This window comes from Anomaloglossus baeobatrachus, unplaced genomic scaffold, assembly GCF_048569485.1.
Source record: "Anomaloglossus baeobatrachus isolate aAnoBae1 unplaced genomic scaffold, aAnoBae1.hap1 Scaffold_2954, whole genome shotgun sequence".
NCBI classification, from domain to species: domain Eukaryota; kingdom Metazoa; phylum Chordata; class Amphibia; order Anura; family Aromobatidae; genus Anomaloglossus; species Anomaloglossus baeobatrachus.
The window spans coordinates 41,757-59,066 of NW_027442395.1; the positions used below are offsets into that span (position 1 = coordinate 41,757).

Genomic DNA, 17,310 nt, shown 5'->3' on the forward strand with positions numbered 1-17,310 from the left:
TTTGATAACCTGCCATGAACAAGCCCAACAGCTGGGGACTGGTATTCCCCGGCTTGGGAGCCCAATGCTAATTGGGCCTCCGACTCCAATTCTGGGTCGGCGGGGGATTGATTTGTGAGTCCTCCCCTCCCTAATGAGAAACACAGGGACAAAACACAAAAAGAATGAACACGCTTTGTGACAAAAACTGCAGACAAATAAATCTGCAACATGTGCACAGCAAATCTGAATTCCCCGACTTTGCTGGGAAGTAAAAAAATGAGAACTTTCTGACAACAGATCTGCACCAAAAAAACGCAGCGTGCGCGTGTAGCCTTAGTGTAGATCGGAACACGCTGAATGACACCAATCTCTGAAAGTCGACTGCTCCATTAAAGGGAATCTGACAGTACATTTTTGCTATTTAATGCTAGGGCAGCATAATGTAGGGTCAGACACCCTGATTCCAGAGATGTATCACTTATTAGGCTGTGCATTGTAGTTTCAACACAATCAGTGTTTTATCACTGCAGGGACTAGAGTTCATGTGCAGAGCAGTCAGGCTGATCTGGGTAACCCCGCCCCCTGCCACTGATTGGTAGCTTGAGCACAATGTACACAGGAAACTTCCAATCAGTGATGTGGGAGAAGTTATACGCAGCGCAGAATTCTTAGCTCTGCTACATCTACATCAGAGAAAACAGGGATTATATCAAAAGTACAGCAAGCAGTCCAGCAGGGGCTGGGATACACAGATCAGTATGACTGCTCTGCACATGAGACCTAGTCCCTGCAGTGATAAAACACAGATTGTATTGAAACTACTACACAGCCTGATAAGTGACATCACTGGAATCAGGCTCGCTGCCCCAACATGATGCTGCTTTCAGATTACATAGCAAACACCTGCTTGCTGAGAGATTCTATAAAACTAGTAGGCACGTATATAAAGCACATATATGTGCAGACACGTGACTGTTCCCTCGTACCAGCAATACCGGGAAATCAAGGCAGCATGCATATCGCATGCCGTCATGGATTTAGAAGCCTGCAGAGAGTGATTGCAGACTCAGCTCTCAAACAAGGACAACCCCTTTAATGGAGAGGTGCTCACCAATGCTTTATTCATGCAAGAGACTTTGGGATCAGCCACAACCCCATTAATCATACAGCTACCTGGAAGAGGGGTGATAAATGGTTATGGGAATATCCCTTTAAGAGCAACTGACCAATACAGTATAATATAGAGAGATGACTATTGACATGCGCAGCAAATTTTTTGGTTCAACGATCCTACCATAAGGATCCCAGGTAAAACAGTCATTCCATTCATCCTCTACAGGGCTGCTGGTGACGGCCACGTACCGCCCTCGTCAGATTTCAGCAATCAGTGGCAGTCTAAGTAAGCACCGAAGCTCCTATCTACCCAGTGCCGGTGATTGGACTGAGCCCCTATTGATTTACAGTTACCTTTAATTAACATCTAGTGGATGCTATTAGATATTTTTCACTGGGGGCGTGTACTTCCGCCTCCTGTATGACGCTGACCAATCATAAGCAGGCAGCAACATAGAAGTGCAGAAGGATTCGTGATGATGTCATCAGGGTCACTTGACCTAGTATGGCAATGTGGATGCACAAATAAAACATAAATGGAAGGAAAAAACTACAGGGCCAAAATAAACAAACAATCATAACAAGTGGGAAGGGTTGATAATACACAGGCAACTGCAGCCAAAAAGGATTAGTGTTTCCATATTCATCATGTCAGGTCAGGCAGGATAGTGGGGCGGCAAATTCCCTTAAAGGGGACCAACCAGCAGGATTTTCATATATAAAGTAAAGCCAGCGCTATACTGGGGCTAGGATGCACAATCTATCCATACCTTTTGTTCAGAGATTGGAGGTTTTATTTCAGAAATATGTGCAAGTAAAGTTGTAGCAATGCACTGCTATTTGATTGACAGGTGCAAGACAGGCGGGAATATGTGAGTTGGCTCTTGCTATCTATTCCCGCCCCGTCTGTCTGACTGCGCAGGCATTAACGTCTATCACGGTGACAGGAGGAGGAAGGCCAGGCAGGCAGACTGGTGGGAATAGATAGCAAGACCAGACCCACATATTCCCACCCCAGGGGGAGGAAAGGCCAGTGCATTGCTGGAACTTTACTTGCACATATTTCTAAAATAAAGCATTCAATCTGTGAACAAAAGGTGTGGTCACATTCAGTATCCCAGCACCAGTATAGCACTGGCTTTACCTTATATATGAAAATCCTGCTGGTTTGTCCCCTTTAATAGTAAGCAGAATGATGGGTCTCAGCACTTTAAAGGGAACCTGTCAGATTAATGCTGTCCAAACCACCTGCAGCATGAATCAGAGCCTGTGAGTGCTATGTTTTACTCTAAAATGCTCCAGTGTTTTAGAGAAAATCATTTAGGACAGCCAAGGATCAATTGGGAGGGTTTGGACTAGTCTGGTGCTGCCTTGTCCATGTTCTCCTTGCATTGCTCCAGGTGATTGACAGGTCTCTCCCTATGTACTTACAAAATATACCTGTCAATCAACTAGAGCATAGCGGTGTGAGGACAAGACAGAAGAGACAAAGCTGGACTAGTCCGGCCTAGCCCTTTAAAGGGAACCTGTCAGCAGAAATTTTGCTTTAAACCTAAAAGTTCCCCCCTCTGCAGCTCCGGGGCTGCATTCTGTAAAGGTTCCTATAGTTTTTGTGCCCCCTTTTAGACCAAATTCAATACTTTATAAAGTTGTACCTTTTGGTATGCAAATCTTCTAAATTATCCATGGGGGCGGGCTGTCTGGTGTCCGTTACTGTCCCTCCTGACGATTTACGCTGTCCCCCAACGCTCCATTTCATACCTCAGGACGCCGCCCAGTGCGCTTGTGGTCCTGCGCATGCGACGTGCGACTGTACCGGGACTGTGCACTGTGTGACTGCTGGTTACGTGTTGCGCAGGCACGAGATTATTGGCGGCACTGTGATTGTCATCAGCAAGTGCCCGCCCATAATCTCGTGCCCGCACTTTCCCCTCTGCCTCCAGCGTTCTGCGCAAGCGCTGGCCATATGAACCGACGTCACCTCTTTCCCATCTTGCCCTGGAGCAGGAAATAGATAGAAGGAGCGGAGCAGGACACCACCAGTTACGAGAGGTGACGTCGGGCCATCTGGCCAGCGCTTACGCAGAACGCTGGAGGCAGAGGGGAAAGCGCGGGCACGAGATTATGGGCGGGCACTTGCTGATGACAATCACAGCGCCGCCCATAATCTCGTGCCTGCGCAACACGTCACCAGCGATCACACTGTGTACATAGTGCACAGTCCCGGTACAGTCGCACGGCGCATGCGCGGGACCACGAGCAAACTGGGCGTCGTCCTGAAGTATGAAATGGAGCGTTGGGGGATGGCGTAAATCGGCAGGAGGGACAGTAATGGACACCAGACGGCCCGCCCCCATGGATAAATTAGAAGATTTGCATACCAAAAGGTACAACTTTATAAAGTATTTAATTTGGTCTAAAAGGGGCACAAAAACTATAGGAACCTTTCCAGAATGCAGCCCACGAGCTGCAGAGGGGGAAACTTTTAGGTTTAGTGCAAAATTTCTGCTGACAGGTTCCCTTGAATCTGCAGCAGCATCTTTAAACTATGCTTTCTATGAAACACTGGAGAGAAACAAGCACTAAAAGGCTAAAGTCCCCGCTCCATCAACTATGCTGAACCCACCTTCCTGGGCCAAAACATGTGCATTGAGCCACAAAATGACCATCCAGTTCCATTCCTCTGCTTTTTCACCGGCTAGTTACCTGAACAGCATCTGCTTCAGCATTCGGTTAGCGGTGGCTACTCGGGGTAAACGTCCCGTGGACAAGGAGTGCAGCTCCATGTTGGAAGAGATCATCTGGGTTGTCATTTCTGTATCCGCCGCTGTTCCAGCACCGCAACAGCTGAGAAACAAACATTAAAAAATGTCATTAAAAATGATCTAAGAAGCACATAGAAGATTGCGTGCCACTAGTTATCAACCATTTAAATGCTGCTGTCATTTATTGACAATGGTACCTAAACAGTAAGCAATGTGGGCAAGCTCTGGTCGCTTCTGTTAGAAGCAGGTGCTGCTGTATAACACAGCCAACACCCATGTTATATGGAGGGTTACTCCGCTAATAAACTTTCTTCACAAACACAGACCCAACCTGTGGCTAAAATATACGTCACAGGTTGTTAAGGGGTTTAAGATATTCCATATATCCATCCAGCACATGGTTCTGTTGGCTGCGGACTGTTTTTCAGAATTGACCTTTTATACTATACATATACTTACTAGACATTAGGAGCTATGTAATGGATCTTCGAGCAGTTCTTGTCAGCTACCACCATGCCTTCTGTGGCCCTGGTATCAGCGCCAAGTACAATCCCATCCTATGGAGAGAAACAGAAATCAGAAGAACAACCCAGAACATAGCCATAAGGCCACTGGGACATCACTTACTGTTCCCACAATGGAGGATTACCAAATCCTAAAAAAGCAGAATGAGCAAACTTTACTAAAGTATTTACACATCAATCAAATAAATAGCGTGGATAAGTGGGCCTCTGAATCTAGAATGTGAAATGTGTTTGGTAGAGCCGGTGTACCAAACATGTAACAGTGTTTGGACTCCCAAAAAATATATTTTTGTTCTTTTTAGGGTTTTGCACAGGACCCAATGTAAATCTGTGCCGGGCAACCCCACAGCTCAGTCTTTAGGTCTGCAATACCATATAGCAAGTGGTTGCCCCACAAGCTAGGTGCAAGTGAATGGAGCGATCTCAGGAGATAAGGACGCCACCTTACAGGGCAGGTACCAGCTGTATTATACAGCTAACACCTTCTTCAATCAACAGCATCCTGAACTGGCACCAGAGTTAAAGAAGAAAAAGAACTATATCTATATAATATATACTAGCTATTCTCAGCCAGCTAACGCTTGGCTCAAGAGTATACAGCTCAACTCCCTGGTATATAGCTCCCCCCAAAGGTATGCAGCTCTCCTCCCCCCAAGGGTATGCAGCTCACCTCCCTGGTATATAGCTCACCCCCCAAAGGTATGCAGCTCTCCTCCCCCCAAGGGTATGCAGCTCACCTCCCTGCTATATAGCTCACCCCCCCAAAAGGTATGCAGCTCTCTTCCCCCCAAGGGTGTACAGCTCACCTCCCTGGTATATAGCTCCGCCAAAGGTATACAGTTGTCCTCCCCCAAGGGTATACAGCTCTCTTGCCCCCCAGGAGTATACAGTTCTTCCCCGAGTGTGCAATGTACACAATAGGATTTGTCTCTGTGCTTACAGGACCTGTGATGATGTCACATGGAGGGGAGGAGTCAGGGGTCACATGAGGTGAAGTTTCTGTGGGGTCAGGAAGGATTTAGAGTGTGGATGTAGCAGAGCTGTATGTGTAATGTGGGGGGCCGGAGCCACATGTTTAACGAAGTCTCGGTTATATTGGCGGGGGACAGATCCACGTGGAGTAATCGTGGGGGCGGGATTAGCGAATGATCACAACGGCTCATATATATATTTTATTATAATATATATATACATACATATATATATATCATATATATATATATATATATCATATATATATATATATATATATATATATATATATATATATATATTATATATATATATTATATATATAGATACTAGCTGTAGTACCCGGGCGTTGCCCAGGATAGTAACTCTCTCCCAGTCTCTGTCTGTCTCGCTGCCTCTTTCCTTGTTGGTCTGTTTCTATTGCTCTGTATTTTCATCAGTCTGTCTGAATCTGTGTGTCTGTCTCTCTCTCTCTCTTTGCCCGGCCTGTCTTTTTCTGTCTGTCTCTCTCTCTATCCGTCTATCCTATACTAACAGTTTATTTTGTTCCTATAGCAACCACTGACAGTTGCTATTTATAGCCTGCAGCTCCCAGCTCCATTGAGTTTAATGGCTGTAGGATTTTTGTAGCGTAACTGGAAAGCACGGGGTTACATTTTCCCGCCCAAACATAGTCTATGACGTTCCCTGGGTCACATGGGGCGTCTGTGCAAAATTTCATGATTGTAAATGCGACGGTGCAGATTCCTTTAGCGGACATACACACACACATATACACACATATACACTGAGCTTTATATATTAGATATATAGACATATAGCTATATAATGTATATATATATTTCTAAGTAAATATTTCTAAAGGTGCAATTAACATGAATTTCTCACAAGATGTCAGTCAGCCCATCCAATACACACAGGCAAACACATCAAGCAATAGAGGTCTATAAATTGTGTAACAATGAGAAATGACGCAGGGAAAAAGTATTGAAGACATGATGAACGAGAGGTGTAAAAGGCCACGGAAAGTCCTGACACCAGCTCAAATCTATCAGTAATTAGAAAGCAATTCTGGTTCAACTGATGGCCCATCAAAAGGGGTCTCACAGGAAACATTCCATGATGGGTAAAACCAATAAGCGGTCTCAAGACCTTCGCAACTTTATTGTTGCAAATCGTAGTGATTGGCATTGGTTACAGAAGAATTCCTAAACTACTGAAGGTTAGGCTATGTGCGCACAGTGCATTTATCGTGGCATTTTTCGGGTGCGTTTTTGTTCAGAAAAGCAAAGTCTATGAGTTATCATTTTTGCTGTCTGCACACAGCGGTTTTTTTTAGCTGCGTTTTTGTGGTGCCCACAAAAACGCAGCATGTCAATTATTACTGCGTTTTTCACCCATTGAGTTCAATGAGATGCTCAAAAACGCAATGAAAACCGCAAATTTCAAATATAGCTGCGTTTTAATGCGTTTCTATTACTAAAAACGCAGCTATAAACGCAAGGGGTGGGCAGTAAAGTGACATGTACAGGAAGAGGATGCCTTCTGTCAGTAAACACAGAAGTGTGAATCCTCCCGGTACCGTCACCGCTGCGTCCACCTCCAGTCCTGTGCATGTCAGCTCCCATGCGGCGCCATGTCCGGGCGGGAGGTTGAAGCAGCTGCGAAATCAAAAGTGAACAGTAGAAAAAAAAATGTCATACTCACCGGTCTGCAGACTCCCGGTGCCATGTCCGCTCCCAGCTCCTCTCCCTGTACCGCCACCCCTGCTCCGGCTGTGTGCAGACTCCCGGAACGAGTCTGAAGGCTGCAGGACCTGCCGGTAATCACCTGATGCAGTCACCTGACCACATCAGCTGATCGTATAAGTCTTATAAGGCTTTTTACCGCCCGGCGTAAACTATCAGCTGATGCCGTCAGGTGACCGCATCACTGACTACCGGCAGCTCCTGCAGCGATCGGACAGGAGTCTGCACAGACATGTGTAGTTTGTTGGGGTTTTTTGCACTGATGCATCAGCTGATTGTATAAACGGCATTTATACAATCAGCTGATGTGTGATTCACATCCTTGATCTTGACACATCATCTGATCGCTTTGCCTTCCAGCAAACCGATCAGATGATAACGGATCCGGATTGGACGGCGCGGGACCCTTGACCCAGGATTACTGCGGAGGGTAGGGGGTTCTTTATTTCAATAAAGATGGAGTCACTAATTGTGTTGTGTTTTATTTCTAATAAAAATATTTTTCTCTGTGTATTTTTTTTTATCTTTACTAGAAATTCATTGTGGCCATGTCTAATATTGGCGTGACACCATGAATTTCGGGCTTAGGGCCAGCTGATAATACACAGCTAGCCCTAACCCCATTATTACCCAGCGAGCCACCCGGCATCAGGGCAGCTGGAAGAGTTGGATACAGCGCCAGATGGCGCTTCTATGAAAGCGCCATTTTCTGGGGTGCCCAGAAAGCTTGGGCACCCTGCACTGCGGATTCCAATCCCCAGCTGCCTAGTTGTACCTGGCTGGACACAAAAATTGGGCGAAGCCCATGTCATTTTTTTTTTTTAATTATTTCATGAAATTCATGAAATTAAAACAAAAAAAGGGCTTCCCTATATCTTTGGTTCCCAGCCAAGCATAAATAGGCAAATAGGCAGCCGTACCTGCCTGCTGTACCTGACTAGCATACAAAAATATGGCGAAGCCCACGTCTTTTTTACGTTTTTGGGCAAAAAACTCCTGCATACAGTCCTGGATGGAGGATGCTGAGCCTTGTAGTTCTGCAGCTGCTGTCTGCTCTCCTGCATACACTAGTGGATGGAGTATGCTGAGCCTTGTAGTTCTGCTCCCCCTGCCTCTGTCTCCAGCATGCAGTCCTGGATGGAGCATGCTGAGCCTTGTAGTTCTGCAGCTGCTGTCTGCTCTCCTGCATACACTAGTGGAGAATGAAGGAGAACAGATTGAAGCAGGAAATGACATCAGATTTTTTTTTCTTCACCAATCTTTAATGGCATTGTTCACTGAAAACTCAGCCAAAACCGCACCAAATTGCGGTAAAAATGCATGCGTTTTTTAATGTGTTTTGCAATTATCTGTGTTTTTTAGCGGCCATAAACGCAGCGTTTTTGATGCCACAAAAAAAACCGCCTAGTGCGCACATGTGAGCAGTGTTGGTGTCATAATCCTAAAGTGGAAAGATCACTAGGTGGCCCCTACAAGATTTCAGACTGAGGTGTGAAAAGAATTATCAGGAGAGTTGTCCAAGAGCCAAGAACAACCTGTGGGGAAAGACCTGGAATCAAGTAGGTACAGTTGTTTCAAAGAAAACAATAAGCAATGCACTCACCCTCAGTGGCCTGTATGCACACTCCTGTATGCACACTCACCACTCAAGGCTCCATTGCTGAACAAAAAGCATGTTCAAGTGCGTTTAAAATAAGCTCAACAAAATTTGGACAAGACTGAAATCCTGGGAGAATATACTCTGGTCATATGAGACCAAAATTGAACTCTTTGGACGTAACTGTACAGACCATCTTTGGAGGCCAAAAGGCGGCACTGCATATTTCCCAAAAAATACCATACCAACAGGTAAGTTTGGAGGTGGGAACATCATGATGTGGGACTGGCGAACTTCATCTAACGGAAGGAAGGATGAATGGGGAAATGTACAGAGACATTCTAAATAAAAATCTGCTGCCATCTACCAGGATGATGAAGATGAAACGAGGGTGGACATTTCATTAAGACAATGATTCCAATCACACAGCCAAGGAAACTCTCAATTGGTTTCAGAGAAAAAAAAATAAAGCTGCTAGAATGGCCGAGCCGATCAAAGGAGCAGAATCCAATTGGCAATGTATGGTAGGAACTAAAGCTAGAGATTATAGAAGAAATCATCCGGACGTTCAGGATTTGGAAAGTGTTTGTGTGGAAGAATGGACCAAAATCCCACCAAAGCAATGCAGGACACTAATCTATCCATACAGGAGGAGTGTTGAAGCTTCATCACCAAGAAAGGCTTGTGTACAAAATATTACAGAAATTCAATTAAGTGTGGTCAATGCTTTTCCCCTTTGTCATTTTTTCATTATTATTCCACTAAAAGGTAAGGACACCTATAGTTTGATTTTGTTGAATGTGTGGATTAGATGGGATGCTACTGAGAAATGCATGTCATTAGCAATATATACATATGTATAAGATTATATATAATCTCATACATACTGTACATATAAATTGTTAATGACATTAATATAGGTACAGTTGAAACCAAAGGTTTCCATCTGCAGGTTTTTCTCACTATCTGACATGAAATCAGAATAAACCTTTCCCATCTTAAGTCAATTAGCATCCCAAATTATTTATATTTGCCAAATGCCAGAATAATATGAGAGAGAATGTTTTGAGGCATTTTATTACTTTCTGCAAAGTCAAAAGTTTACATACACTAGGTGTACTATGCCTTTAAACAATATGGGACCGCCCATATGATGATATCATGTCTTTGGAAGCTTCTGATAGGTTTATCGGCAACATCTGCGTTAATTAGATGTATATAATGCACACCTGAAACACACTGCTTCTTTGCGTAGCATCATGGGAAAGTCAAAAGAAATCAGCCAAAATCCCAGGAGGAGAATTGTGAACATGCACAATCTGGTTCATCCTTGGGTGCAATTTCCATTTACCTCAAGCTGCCTCGTTCATTTGCACAAACAATTATACGCAAGTACAAACAAGATAGGAATGTCCAGCCATCATGCCGCTCAAGAAGGATACAGGTTCTGTGTACCAGAGATGAACATACCTTGGTCAGACATGTGCATAACCCAAGAACAAAAGCATAAGACCTTGTGAAGATGCTGGCGGAAGCTGGTAAGATTGTGTCATTAACTGCAGTGAAAGGAGTACTGAATCAACATGGGTTAAAAGGCCACTCAATCAGTAAGAAGCCATAACAACAAACACTAACCATGACATACAAAGCCATGCACAACCTGTCTCCTCCCTACATCTGTGACCTAGTCTCCCAGTACCTACCTGCACGCAACCTCAGATCCTCACAAGATCTCCTTCTCTACTCCTCTCTTATCTCCTCTTCCCACAATCGCGTACAAGATTTCTCCCGTGCATCCCCCATACTCTGGAACGCTCTACCTCAGCACATCAGAATCTCCACTACCGTGGAAAGCTTCAAGAGGAACCTCAAGACCCACCTCTTCCAACAAGCCTACAACCTACAATAGCCCTCAGTCCAATAGACCACTGCGCAACCAGCTCTGTCCTCACCTATTGTACACTCACCCATTCCCTGTAGACTGTAAGTCCTCGCGGGCAGGGTCCTCTCTCCTCCTGTACCAGTCTGTTTTGTACTGTTAATGATTGTTGTACGTATACCCTTTCACTTGTAAAGCGCCATGGAATAAATGGCGCTATAATAATAAATAATAATAATAATAACTCCAAAAGAAACAAAGACAGATTAATGTATGCAAATGCACACAGGAACAAAGACCTTAATTTTTGGAGACATGTCCTGTGGTCTGACGAAACTCAAATTGAACAGTTTGGCCATAATGACCATCATTAAGTTAGGAGGAAAAAGAGAAGCTTTGAAGCCTAAGAACACCATCCCAACTGTGAAACACGGGGGCGGCAGCATCATGTTGTGGTGTTGTTTTGGTGCAGGATGGACTGGTGCACTTCACAAAATAGATGTAGCATCAAGAGGAAAGAAGATTATGTGGCAATACTGAATAAACATCTCAAGACATCAACCAGGAACTTAAAGCTTTGGCGGTAATGGGTCTTCCAAATGGACAATGACCCAAAGCATACTGCCAGACTGGTTACAAAGTGTCTTAAGGATGATAAAGTCAATGTTTTGGAGTGGCCATCACAAAGCCCTGATCTCAATCCTATTGAAAATTTATGGGCAAAGCTGAAAAGGCCGGTGCGAGCAAGGTGACCGACAAACACAGCTCAGTTACACCAGTTATGCCCAAATTCCAATCAACTATTGTGAGACGCTTGTGGAAGGAGATCCAAAACATTTCACCCAAGTCATACAGTGTAAGGCTATGTGCGCACGTTGCGTACTTCACTGCAGAAATTTCTGCAGCGATCTGAAGAGCACATGTGCTCTTTAAATCGCTGAAGAAATGTCCGTAGTGAGAAAAAAAAAAAAGCAGATTCCATGCGCTCTGCCTGCAGCTCCTGCCATAGACAGAGCAGGAGCTGCCGGCAAAGCGCAGGAAAGAAGTGACATGTCACTTCTTTTTACACAGCGCTTCGGCAGTAGCCGAAGCGCTGCGCTCTTAAACGCCACGTGCGCACGGCCCCTGCACAATCTCCATAGACTGTGCAGGGGACGCAGGCAGTTACGCTGCGCTGCAAAGCGCAGCGTAACTGCATGTATTTACGCAACGTGCGCACATAGCCTTAGGGCACTGGCACCAAATACTAATGAAACAGAGGGAAACTTTTGACTTTGCAAAATGTAATAAAAATGCCTTAAAAACACTCTCTCTCATTATTCTGGCATTTGGCAAATATAAATAATTTTGGTTCCTAATTGACCTAAAACGGGAAAGGTTTATTCTGATTTCACGTTAGTGATAAAAACCTGCAGATGTGTCTTTATAGAGAGCGGAGGGAAAAACCTGCAGATGTGTCTTTATAGAGAGCGGAGGGAAACTTCTGATTTCAACTGTGTATGTATATATGTACCTTATTTTTCGGATTATAAGACGTACTTTTCCTCCCAAAAATTTGGGAGATAAATGAGGGGTGCGTCTTAAAATCCAAATATAGCTTACCGGTGGGGCTGTCTGTGCGGACGGCCGGGTGCCTGTGGCTGCCTCTCTGTCCCGGCAGCCAGCTGCTTCTCTGTGCGGTTGGGCGGCCTGCTGGCTGCCACCCTGTGCGTGCGGCGGGTGTCCTAGTGTGTTCGCGGTCCCGGTTTCAAATGATGGCGCCAGGTGTCAGCGCGTGCGCAGATGGAGCTTTTGGATGAGGGCTCCATCTGCGCATGTGCCGCTCCGGGCGCAATCACTTGAAACGGGACCGCGGACACACTGGGACACAGCGCACCGGCCTGCTCCACCACTGAGTAGCCGCCACCACTGAGCCGCCGCTCCCACCACTGAGCTGCCGCCAGCACAACCTCTGCCTCCTGTTACCCCCACTTCGCCACCACTGCTGCCCCCCTCTGGTAAGACGACAACACCGGAGTATAAGACGGACCCCATTTTTTTGTACCTTTTTTCTTTAAATTTGGGGTGCGTCTTATAATGTGAAAAATACGGTGTGTATATTATATATATATATATATATATATATATATATATATATACATACACACACACACACGTACACACACACACACAGAAAGTCATGGCCAAACATGTGGACACTCTTGAAATTGTTCCAGAAAAGTATTGCAATTACACATGTTTTGTTTATGGGTTTTCTAACAAGTCACCATTAAACAAAGAAAAAAAAAAAGCAAATAAGACAATTTCACACAAAACCCCCAAAATGGTCATGACAAAATTGCTGGCATCTTTCCAAAACTGTGCGTTAACAACTTTGTTTTAAGCATGTGCTACTCATTCAAGCTCACCTGTGGCAGTAACAGGTGTGGGCAATATGAAAATCACATCTGAAACCAGATAAAAAGGAGAGAAGTTGAATCTTTGCATTGTGTGTCTGTGTGTGACACACTAAGGCTATGTGCGCACGCTGCGGTTTTTGGGTGCAGTTTTGGTCTCAAAACTGCAAAAATGTCATTCCGCAAAGTGTATGAGATTTAATTTTTGCTGTCCGCACAATGCAGTTTGTTTTTTTTTGCTGCGTTTTTGTGGTGACCACAAAGATGCAGCATGTCAATTTTTGCGTTTTTCACCCATTGATGCGTATTTGCCACAGATGTATTTTGTGGGAGCCTAAAATGCTGCATCTTTGTGGTCAGAAAAAAACGCAGCGTGCGGACACTGACTGTGGTGGGGAGGGGTTAAGAAGAACCTGTTTTCAATCGGGGCATATGCAGTCTTGAGAACTTGGAGCAATGACTCGTAGAGGAGAATACCCTTGTGCTGCCGACAACGCTTGTGCTGCCGTGCTAACATTGATTTTATCAAAATGACAGCAAACAGCTCAGTAAGTGACACATCGAAGGAATCAGGGTCTCTGTCTCTACTTATGCTGCTCTCACATGGGGGAGCAAAAACCTGGTGACAGATTCCCTTTAATAAGTGAATGTTGCAATGCCACTACAGGAATAAGCTGAATCATTTGTATGTAATTGTTGTTGGAAGCGCTGTCAGGGAAGCGCACACAGTTTACCATGAGGGCGGCTCATTCGCCGTCTTACCTTGAACACCACTCCTGCAATGGTGGTCCCGGTTTTGCGAGCTGCGGGAAGCTTGTGTCCTTTCTGTGTAAATTCCTTTTCCAGGAGAGCGTTTCTGAGATTTAATGAAGATAAAGCAAAGTAAGTCTCACAGCTTCATAAGTATACACGGACGGCCCCGTGCCCCTCAGATACCGGGTACGGACGGCCCCGTGACCCTCAGATACCGGTACGGACGGCCCCGTGACCCTCAGATACCGGGTACGGACGGCCCGGAGACCCTCAGATACCGGTACGGACGGCCCCGTGCCCCTCAGATACCGGGTACGGACGGCCCCGTGACCCTCAGATACCGGTACGGACGGCCCCGTGACCCTCAGATACCGGTACGGACGGCCCCGTGACCCTCAGATACCGGTGCGGACGGCCCCGTGCCCCTCAGATACCGGGTACGGACGGCCCCGTGACCCTCAGATACCGGTGCGGACGGCCCCGTGACCCTCAGATACCGGTGCGGACGGCCCCGTGACCCTCAGATACCGGTGCGGACGGCCCCGTGACCCTCAGATACCGGTGCGGACGGCCCCGTGCCCCTCAGATACCGGTGCGGACGGCCCCGTGCCCCTCAGATACCGGTGCGGACGGCCCCGTGACCCTCAGATACCGGGTACGGACGGCCCCGTGCCTCTCAGATACCGGTACGGACGGCCTGGAGACCCTCAGATACCGGTGCGGACGGCCTGGAGACCCTCAGATACCGGTGCGGACGGCCTGGAGACCCTCAGATACCGGTGCGGACGGCCTGGAGACCCTCAGATACCGGTGCGGACGGCCTGGAGACCCTCAGATACCGGGTACGGACGGCCTGGAGACCCTCAGATACCGGTATGGACGGCCCCGCGACCCTCAGATACCGGTACGGACGGCCCCGTGCCCCTCAGATACCGGGTACGGACGGCCCCGTGGCCCTCAGATACCGGTATGGACGGCCCCGTGACCCTCAGATACCGGGTACGGACGGCACTGTGTCAGGTACCCCGAGGTTTTGGGATGCACAGTGCTGATCCCCGATTCACCCCGTGTTGTCGGTCCCCCGGACGCCCGTCCTCTCCCTCCCCCTGGCTGGTGTCCGGACGCCTCTGTACATGTCCGGAGCCGTCACACAGAGGACCAGGGCTCCGTTCTCACCTCCTGCAGTTTCCGAACTCAAACCCGCTGAGAGGCGAGGACCGCACAGTCACGGATGCCATCTTTCCTGAGAATGAGACGACTTCCGGTGCCGGGAGAAGACTTCTTGTAACTTCCTGTTCAGTTTGGTGTCTCAATAAAGTTCTTACAAAATACAAAGTCACAGGCGCTGTACTGCCGATACTATAGAACTTCAACTCCCATAATGCATTGCAGATCGCCGCCTGCTGCCTGATCAGTTAGGAATCATGGGAATTGTAGTCCAGCATCATCCTGCACATTCTCATCAGTGTGACGTTTCCTGGCTGATGTGGGAGACAGCAGCACCTTTTTTTTTCAAAGCCCTTGCAAAGTTTAATAACCAATCAGATTCTAGCCTTCATTTTGGTTGCTATTAGCGACTGCTCCACTTTTCTTTTGCACAGGCCCTGATACATCCATAAATTATCATTTTTCCTCCGTTACTGAATAGATAATTTTCTTTTATGTGAGAGATATATATATATATATATATATATATATATATATATATATATATATATATATATATAAATATTTTTTTGGGGGGGTGTTTGTTTTATTTGCTGATTTGGGGGGAAATGTAAAGAAAAATAGGAAAAACATCTATTTTTCACCTTTTTTTTTTTTTTTTAACAACCGTAAAGGACCACTAACAGTATTTGACGTAGTATTTTCCTTTTGGTATAAATAGTTTTAATATATCAAATACGGAGCTACAAATAATACCCCGGACTGGCAGTGTCTCTTTTATTATTATTATAATTTCTTGATTTTTCCATTATTTATTTATTTTTTCATTTATTTAATAAACTTACTTTCATCACTAAAATGAAATGTGGACACTTCTCCTCTGTCCATACAACATGCTCCTCACCAAAGGTGAGTCTAGACTTGTGATTGTTTCTGCTAATGAGAGGTTTGGTCACTGCAGAGTGGGCTTTCAGTCCAAATGCTCTTAAACGTCGTGACGCTGTATGACGAGAGAGATCCTTAACCTGTTCAGTGCTGATCTGGTGAGCAATTCCAGATGTAGTGTGAAACGATTACCCATGGAGATTCTCCGCATTATCCTGTCCTCTCTTGCATTTGTCTTTCGAGGGTAACCAGCCATCTGGGTAGCTTGAACGAGTTTGTGATGTTGTAAAGAAGCAATATTCTCAAAATCACAGACTTGGAATGACCAACTTCTTTTGCTATGGCTGAAAAGGTCAACCCTTTGTCCTTCATCTGGAGAACCTGCTGCTGGAGGGTTTCAGTCACTTTGGAACGGCACAACATTTTTACAAAGTCAGTGGAAACTGGAAAATTAGGCTGCCAGTTACATAGAGTTTGTCAGATAATTAAGGAAATTAGTACCAGGTGCCAGATTAACACTAATGACTTGCAGGTATCTGAAAGTGTTCTCTAATTTTGATCAGTGTTCTTTTTCAATTATCTCATTTACATTTTTATTATTTGTTATACAATAAATCCAGTGTATAACATAAGCTTAAAATCCTGCAAGTTTCCTCATGTAAAGATATAATCACATAGGACAACACAATGACCGCAACATTTAGGAAATTGTGTGTTGTTCTCTAATTCTGATCTCCATTGTATGTCCTCCATTCTGGTATATATGTTCCCCATCCAGGTATATTTATCCCTCAACCTGGTATATGTGTCTCTTATTCTGGTGTATATGTCCCTATCCTGGTATATATGTTCCCCATCATGGTGTATATGTCCCCATTCTGGTATAAATGTTCCCCATCATGGTATTTATGTCCCCCATCCTGCATTCCATCCTGGTATATACGTACCCCCTTCCTGGGGCCCTTACTGGTATATATCTCCCCCATTTCTGCCACTGTTATTTAACACATTAAAAAAAAATACAAAACATTGAACTCACCTTCGTACACTCCCCCGCCGTGCGTCATCATTTTTTCTATAGCCAGCACAGAAGACTGCAGCTGACATCGGCATGCATTCCATGGCGCATGACATGACTGCCATACACTGCCCCTAGTCACAGGGGCGTCAATGTCCGCGGTGGGTGTCTGACTGAGTCACCAGAAGAAGGCCACAGAGTAAAAATAATATATGGGCCCTTTGAGCACAATTACACCTGCTTTGGAGGTAGAAATGGGCCCTCTTATCCCTTAGACCCCTTTGCACAGGTTGCACCAATGATATGTCTGCTGCCCCTGGCTCTAGTGCGGTTTCCGACAATAGTCATAATAGGTTTGGTTGGAGCTGAGTGCCACCTTTTCTCTTGACTTTCCTTCTTCCATTCTGCTTCTCTAAGCTAGATGTTGCACTTAACTTTCTACACCTATAATACAAGGATTCTTAATAAACCAGAGAGAAGTCAGGTTTTATACTGCTTCCACACAAAAAAG

The 17,310-nt window shown here is 45.5% G+C and overlaps 1 protein-coding gene across 1 annotated transcript in view; it reads right to left on the reverse strand.

Moving 5' to 3' along the window:
* Positions 1 to 15,014, reverse strand: part of LOC142267560 (proteasome subunit beta type-7-like) — a 43,385-nt gene extending 28,371 nt beyond the window's left edge. The window contains exons 1-4 of the mRNA XM_075332334.1: positions 14,906 to 15,014; positions 13,739 to 13,832; positions 4,320 to 4,417; positions 3,802 to 3,942 (exon numbers count right to left, since the gene is read on the reverse strand). Coding sequence (XP_075188449.1) covers positions 3,802 to 3,942; positions 4,320 to 4,417; positions 13,739 to 13,832; positions 14,906 to 14,967 — 395 coding nt within the window. The 5' untranslated portion in view covers positions 14,968 to 15,014. The remainder of the gene's footprint in view (positions 1 to 3,801; positions 3,943 to 4,319; positions 4,418 to 13,738; positions 13,833 to 14,905) is intronic.
* Positions 15,015 to 17,310: the final 2,296 nt, after the last annotated feature.